The sequence below is a fragment of the Rhinopithecus roxellana genome, chromosome 15 (genome assembly GCF_007565055.1).
Source record: "Rhinopithecus roxellana isolate Shanxi Qingling chromosome 15, ASM756505v1, whole genome shotgun sequence".
NCBI lineage: Eukaryota > Metazoa > Chordata > Mammalia > Primates > Cercopithecidae > Rhinopithecus > Rhinopithecus roxellana.
In genome coordinates this window covers 100,038,941-100,047,265 of record NC_044563.1, presented here as the reverse complement: position 1 = coordinate 100,047,265, position 8,325 = coordinate 100,038,941, and the positions used below count along the sequence as shown (strand labels likewise).

The 8,325-nt window shown below is 37.6% G+C and overlaps 1 protein-coding gene across 1 annotated transcript in view; it reads right to left on the bottom strand.

Annotated features, from left to right (window-relative positions):
• Positions 1-1,984: 1,984 nt before the first annotated feature.
• Positions 1,985-8,325, bottom strand: part of ARHGAP42 (Rho GTPase activating protein 42) — a 332,212-nt gene continuing 325,871 nt past the window's right edge. The window contains exon 24 of the mRNA XM_010358477.2: positions 1,985-7,279. Coding sequence (XP_010356779.1) covers positions 7,191-7,279 — 89 coding nt within the window. The 3' untranslated portion in view covers positions 1,985-7,190. The remainder of the gene's footprint in view (positions 7,280-8,325) is intronic.

Sequence of the window (8,325 nt, the reverse complement as noted above, 5' to 3'; positions counted from 1 at the left end):
CGGTTCAAGCGATTCTCCTGCCTCAGCCTCCTGAATAGCTGGGATTACAGGCATGTACCACCACGCCCAGCTAATTTTTTTATTTTTAGTAGAGACGGGGTTTCACCATGTTGGCCAGGCTGGTCTTGAACTCCTGACCTCGGGTGATCCGCCCGCTCAGCCTCCCAAAGTGCTGGGGTTACAGGCGCGAGGCACCACGCCCAGCTATTACTCCCTCCTTTCTGTTCCTGGATCCAGTCCAGGGTTCCACATTGCATTTAGTTGCCCTGTCTCCCAAGTCCCCTCTGATCTGTGACTTTTGCTCAGTATTTACCTATTTTTCATGAGCTCCAGCGTCTTGAAGAGTGCTAGGCTTAGATCTATTCTGTAGAACGTCCTCAATCTGGGCTTATCTGATGTTTTTCTAATGGTTACACTGGAATTACGGGTTTGGGGAAAGAAAACCACAGGGGGGAAGTGCTCTTCACATCACATATTATGGGGTTCAAGTCAACCACATGCTATCAGTGATACTGTCTTTTTTTTTTTTTTTTTTTTTGAGAAAGAGTCTCGCTTTGTCACCCAGGCTGGAGTGCAGTGGCGCGATCTCGGCTCACTACAAGCTCTGCCTCCCGGGTTCACGCCATTCTCCTACCTCAGCCTCCTGAGTAGCTGGGACTACAGGCACTGGTCACCAAGCCCGGCAGCCCGGCTAGTTTTGTGTGTGTGTGTGTGTGTGTGGTTTTTTTTTTTTTCTTTTTTTTTTAGTAGAGATGGGGTTTCACCGTGTTGGCCAGGATGATCTCCATCTCCTGACCTCATAATCCGCCGGCCTCGGCCTCCCAAAGTGCTGGGATTACAGATCTGAGCCATCACGCCAGGCCCTGATAGTAAGTTTTACCACTTGGTTAAGACAGTGGCGACTAGGTTTCTTTTCTGTAAAGTTATGACAGTTTTCCATACTCTAAATTTTGGAAACGAGATACTAAGTCTAGCTCACCTTTAAGCAGGAGAGGATTAAATTCTATCTGCTAGAGGGGAGAGTAACTATAACTCCAATTATGATTTGGAATATCTTTCTAAAGATTTGTCTCTTCTCCCTTGTTTTTTTTTTTTTTTACATAAGTGAAATTTGTCATTGATATCCATGTGGATTCATGGATATTCATTTTATACTTTGTTTTATAAGCCAGTCATTCAATACTGCATTATTTTGTTGCTCAAATCATTCCAGCTTTGACCACTGGAAGCTAATTCATTTTTAATTCTAAAATATCAGTTATAGGGGATTCCAGGCCAACATTTTTAACCAACATTCTTAAACAGTAGCTCATCTACAATAATCTATAATATCTAACCTAACAGTCTGTTCCTGCTTAACTATACTGGCATTAACACTAATCCTTATAACTTAACAGTGTGTTGTGTCATCACTTTTTCTCTTTTCCTCTGATATTGATGAAAACTACAACCTATGTGAGCAAGCCAGGTTGTCCAATGGTCAACCTGTGAGGCTTAGTTTTGGCAAGGTGATTTGCTGCACTCTGATAATCCATGGAGCAATGCAAAAGAAATACACGATTCTCTTTTTTTGATGCAGCGAAGCAAAGTTTTACCTAGAAGTCAAGTCATGACCAAGAGGGTCATAAAACTAATAAAAATGGATGGGAAGAATGTGTACGCTGATATTTCATTCACAGTACACTTGGAAACTTTTACAAACATATATTTTCAGGTAAGCTTGTGTGCTTGTTATATTTAGTATTTTGTATGTCACCCATTTCCCTCTCCCCTTCGTGGATACCTGCATTATTAATAGGTTATCAACATTAACATTTTCCAAAGCTTGCAGAATACCAATTTGGGAGGAGAAGGTCACCAAATTCTGCTATGATTTAGCCATATCAAAGTGATCACTCACAGTACCAGAAACCTTGTTTTTTCTCTACATAAAGCCAAGAGAATTGCCCTCCAACACAGTGGGTCTTCAAGTACAAAGACTAAATTAAAATATGCTTACAAAGTTTATTTTTAAAGTAATTTAAAACACAGTGTAACCATACATTAAAAATACTGTAGCAATTCAGATTAGGAATAAACATGAAGTTATTTACATGTTGGCACATGTACGTGTGTCTATATACACAAAGTGCAGATAAATACAGAAACACTGCAAAATAAACAAAAAATTCAATGATAATTTATGGACAATCACTTTTATATTTATTACTTAATTTGTCAAGTTAATGACTGCAAAGAAGCTCCTAGTACTGAAATATAATATCTAAACATCTGACTTTTATATAAACTACAGTACCTCAAATTTTAACAGTATATAAATAGGATTGTGAATTCAAAACCCAGGTGTCTTCCCTGCCAAATTCCCTATTTGTTAAGGTTTCAGCTCAGAAATGAAGGACTTTGAAAAATCCCAACCTTTGTTATGTGGTGGTATCTTGGATTTTAAGTATAAACCATGTGCAGACAGTGTTCTTAGACCAGTTCTTGTGGGGATCATTCTCTGCAAAAAGGAGGCAGTTGAGGGTGCATTGACAGATATAAAACCTCAAAAATGCTGCCATATAGAGATTAAAAGTGTGCGTTTCATATATATATGTATATGTAGCCATATATTTTTATATAAAATGCATTTTTACATAAAATGCACACTTTTAATCTATAAGACTGAGTAAATTCAAGGCAAAATTGAGTTGCTGTCAACTCTGGATGCAAAAACACCATGGGAAACACTGGGGAAAGATGGCAGATGGTCCAAAGGGGAGAAAGTGGTTATCCTACTGAGGAGGTTTTGATACCTTCAGCCCCTGCCTCCTCCAACACTTTAGTTTGCCAAGTAGCCCTGTACACAAGCATCTTGAATGGTGAAGAATATTTAAGTTTGCCAAGTAGCCCTGTACACAAGCATCTTGAATGGTGAAGAATATTTATGATGGCAATAAATGAAAATGATCTCTGCCTTTTGGGACTCTTCAGTAATCACACAGACTCCATTTCTCCACACAGCACCAAGAAAAATTCACACTGAACTTGGTATCTCTCTCATGAGTGCCAAAAGGAAAAGGAATGACAGGCTGGGCTCCCTAAACCATAGAACACCTTCTAAACATTGGTCTAGGACATGCAGATCAATTTTCTGCCAATGGCTTACTGTGAATGCTGTCAACATTCTTATGTAAGACTCTTTATTTAAAACAGTGAGCGCGGCTGCCCTCAAATCCAATTTATTGATTTGATCCTCTAAAAGTCCACATCATTCATAAACCTGAGTTTTCCGAAGGTTATTACCAAGTGGAACCGGCACATTTTGAAGCAGGGGGATAATGGTGACAACGAGGGATACAGTGAATGTGTTCAGGAAATTGAGACTAGTTGATGAATACTTGATATTCTATCTGTGAATCAACAGGAGACAGGCAGGACACAGACTGTTCAGAAAATTATCTTTGTTTCTTAAAAGTGTTTTGATTTTGGAAGGTTAACAAAAAAGGGTAGGAGGCAAAGTTAAATAGCAATGTCTACCCTATGGAGAAACCTTTAGTCAAGAGGGAAGTAACTTCTGGACAATAGTCAAGCCTCTGTTCTTTTTCGTGACCTGACCAGGAGATATGATTTCAGGGTCCTATGCAGTGATGTGAGGTCATGCTAACAGCTGTGAATTACAAATGTATCATAAAACCAAAGAACAAAATCTGTTCCCTAAATTGGTCTGCCTCTGGCTTTAGTCAAAGTATAAGTCTAGCTGGGGTTCTAAATGCTAAAGAAGGCATCTTGAATACATAATTTAAGGTATTAGTACAATTTGAAATTGCTAGAGGGAAAGCTCTGAGGGACTCTTCTAAACCGAAACCACATGAATGATGCCCTTTTCAACACAGACCAGAAGAATGGTGCTAGGAGTGAGAAGGTGAGCAGGGTACACCAGATTATGGTAAGAAATCTGTTTGCCTCACAACATAGTGAATTTTTAAGAAGGATGCCACATTATATAAAGCTAATTATCATAGAATAATAATAAAAGTCATATGTATCTTTATTTTTCCTACTTGGAAACCTAGATAAGTTGGGGTTTTAAGGCACATTTTTTTTCCTCCACTATCTCTGAAAACAGTCAGCAGACAAATCATTGTTGAGAAACCTGGTTGTGTTCATGGAAGTTACAAAGCACAGGCAACCCCCGCAACAAGCAAAACCACTCACATCAAACAAGGAGAAATGTGCTTCCTCATACTTCATGAACGTTACAGGAATACAAAGATGATTTTACTGTTCAGATATTTACACATAACACAACAGAAAAATCCTTCAGTTGACTAGTTTCCATAAACTTGGTAGCGTTATGGCAAAACAAAAGAGTCATCTGTGAAATACATAAATGTTTTTTACTGAGGGATATTTTCACATAACACAGGAGATGATGAACTTAAATTTAGACCCCCTCAATCTCATTGTCATACTGATTATACTGTAAGCAGTGATTGGGATGCACAGGTTGCATGTTTCGAAGGTATGGATGTGGCAATTCTAATGTATCTTCACATTGTTTCTAAAAAGCTAAGGTTTTGTTATTGAACTACTATTAGAAGTTGAATGTGATCCTCTTCCAATGTCTGACATTGCCTTCCAGTGGAATTAACATTCTGTGTGATTTAGAGTACATGTCCTGACTTTCTCAATGCTCATAAATACCTTATCTGTAGGAAACTTACTTTAAGGGAAAAGCAGCTTCAGCCTATCTCCAGTATATGGCCATGACTTGCTTACACATATAATCCATTATGAAGGAAAAAGAGCCATCCTCACAAATCTGGAAGATTAAAACTTCAAGCACAAGCACAACTTGAATCAGTGCTTCTGTAGCTTGTTTCAGCAAAGGGACCATAGCCAGTACTGTGGCTGCAACATATGTCTTGCCATCAGATACAGGAGTTAGGCTTCATATCCATGTCCTATGCAGTAAAAAAGCTTTAAACCTGAATGGAACATTCGTAGAATTAGCTTTCGACAACTCAGAAGCAGGAACACTTTGGTCTGTGTTCAAATAAAATGAAGGTTGAGATTTTCTTTATGCAGCAGCAGGAGGAGTTGGATTCTGAATCTCTCTTTGGAGTCAAGTTGGTCTTTGAAAGAAAACCAATTTGCTTTTAAGAGATTCTAATCTAGCAGGATACCAGATGATGGCAAGCATGCTTAAACCAAGGGTGCCGTATAGACTAAGGGACTGGTACATTGGAAACTACCTTCTGTTCCAGCAGAGGGCAATTAGAGTGTCAGCAATGCTGTTATTACTACTAAGGTCACCGAGGACCTAGACCAAGAAGATCCGGCAACACACGGTATTACAGTGTACAGAGGTCAACAGTGAGAGGTAAAAGAGAAAGATAGTCTTTTATCAAACTTTTACATTACATTGCTAATTTTTATTACAGAATATTTTTCATTCTTTTGATTCACTGATATTTATTTCTGATTCTGACTCTGCCAACGGTTATTCTCTCTACTTGTTAATTCTAATCTTATTCTTTTTATTTGTAAAAGCATAACTTTTCTGAGGCATAGTTGTGTGTGTATATGTGTATTTAACCTACTAATTCTAGAAACATTAATTTAAAGTAGAAGAGATAGAGATTACAGATTATAATCACATGTAAAGAGTTTTATACAGTGAATACCTGAGAGTCTGCACAGTAGGGAACTCTGAAGTAATATGATGTAAGTAATATGAAGTAAGATGTCAAGAACTAGCAGGTCAGGACTGTGGCACTCAAAGGTCAGGTAACCAGCTTTTCAGGATCTTGAGAAGAAAGGCTCTTTGCCACATATAGATATTATATTTATAGAAATAATATATTAGAATTATTGGAATAGAAATATAGAATTAATGGTTCGTGCATGACCAGATGCTGATATATATATATATATAAGTGGACAGTAAATACCTATTACTATGCTCTACAAATTGACTGAAATTGCTAATAAAGACTGTAAACTAAAAGGCACAGAAGAAAATCATGGACAGATTTCTGCTAAAGATCATAAAACAATTTCAATCTCTGTGGTTCAAAGTAATTTAAGGATCTTGTACCTTTGTGTTTATTTTCTGTTTCAACTAAGGATAGACTTCAGAAGGCATAGCTTCCCTTGTAACGTTTTCAAGCATCTTTTTCATTTGTAGGAGAACATTTCAAAAGTCCAAATTAAATTATCATTAAAATATTTTGACACTTTACAATCTTCCAAGTGGAAGTGAAGTTGTACACCTTGATACTCTAGTTTTACAGTTTTCCCATGATTGGTAAATATTCTTCTGTGATGCCACTACAATGCTACTGGTAGAAAATATGTGCATATAATTTATCAGTATATTTTAATGTAAAATTTTATAAAACTCTCAAAGTTATGAAGATAGTTTTATACACCCTCTAAACTAGGGGTCAGCAAACTATAACCCATGAGCCAAATTTAACCCACCACAAAAATATTTGCTATCAGGCCTTTACAGAAAAAGTTCACTGATCCCTGTGCTAAACCAATGGAAGGTATCTGGAATTCTGGACAGATTGTTTACAGTGGAGTCAGTGTATGACTTAATTTTGCTTGCTTTATAGATACCATATACATTATTGCTTTTGAATATTATCATCTACTTGGAAAACAAATAAAGTTATATTAAAGACTTACATCCTTGAAATGTTTAGGACCAGCAAAACAATCATATATAAAAGCAATATATTTCTAAGAAAAAAAAAAACAACAATAAATGAACAATTTAAATTACATTTTTAACTAATAATGTCAGAGATCCTCAGAGAATGCCAGGCAGTAAAGGACAGATCTCAAAATCCATATAGCAGATTCTGGTTTCCAAATTTCTGGACTATAGTATTTAATACAGTATTTGAAACTCTACAATTGCTATGGAAGAGACATTGTGGAGAGTTACATATTATCCAAAAGTACATTTTTCAGAAGCAAGATATTTTAAAGTAAGAAACCAACCAAAACAGAATGGCCAACAATTTAGATCTTTTTTTCCATTAATAAGGAGCTACAGAGTCTGCTGGTGAAGAACCTGATAGAAATGGACTGTTTTCACTTAGTGGGCTGATCCCTGTGTATCTGTGTCAGATAAAATCATAGCACTTATTCGTTACCATGGATACCATGAAGATACTGCCATCCACTAAATAGTATTAGAGGAAGACAACATAATTTTCTGGAACTAGTCCCGTTTTGCCTTCATAAGTTGCCTTTAACCATCCTGGTTCCACTGATGGGTACACTGGCAAAATAAACAAATAAACAGCACTCGGTCAACATTTGTGTCAAATAATTATATAAACAGATGGGTTAAAGTCCCACATCAGATTGTACGCACACAGTCAGTCCTCAATATCTGTGGGAGATTAGTTCCAGGGCTTCTTGTGGATACCAGAAACTGCGGATGCTCATGTTCCTGATATAAAATGATGTAATCTTTGCATATACCCTAGAGACATCCTCCTATATGTTTTAAATCATTTCTAGATTACTTGTAATACCTTTCACAATGTAAAAACTATGTAAATAGTTGTTACACTATATATTTTTAAAATTTGTGTTATTATTTATCTATTTATTTTCCGACCTTTTTGATCCATAGTTGGTTAAATTGTGCATGCAGAACTCCTTGAATATACAGGGCCAACTATACGCTCAACTTAAATGTCCAAACAAAACAATGTCACTGCCCTTCAAAGTTGGAATGTCCTTTGCATTCACATAGTCAAATGAAATCATCTCTCCCTCTCACACGCACATGTACAAACAGACACGTACACACAAATGCCTGCAGGGGAGGAATGAATCCAGAGGGAATTTTAACATTTTTTATTTATTTATTTTTATTTTTATTTTTATTTTTATTTTTTTTGACACAGAGTCTTGCTCTGTCGCCAGGCTGTAGTGCAGTGGCACGATCTTGGCTCACTGCAACCTCCACCTCAAGGCCATTCTCCTGCCTCAGCCTCCCGAGTAGCTGGGACTACAGGCGCCCGCCACCTCGCCTGGCTGGTTTTTTGTATTTTTTAGTAGAGATGAGGTTTCACTATGTTGGCCAGGCTGGTCTCAATATCTTGACCTCGTGATCCGCCTGCCTTGGCCTTCCAAAGTGCTGGGATTACAGGCGTGAGTCACCGTGCCCAGCCTATTTATTTATTTTTTTTGTGGGTTGGGCTGGGCTTACCCTCCTAAGCAGCTGGGACTACAGATGCACGCCACCCAGAGGGATTTGATGTGTTCATGCATGCCCGTCATGAGAGGCAGGACTTGGGATAGAATCTGAGGCTT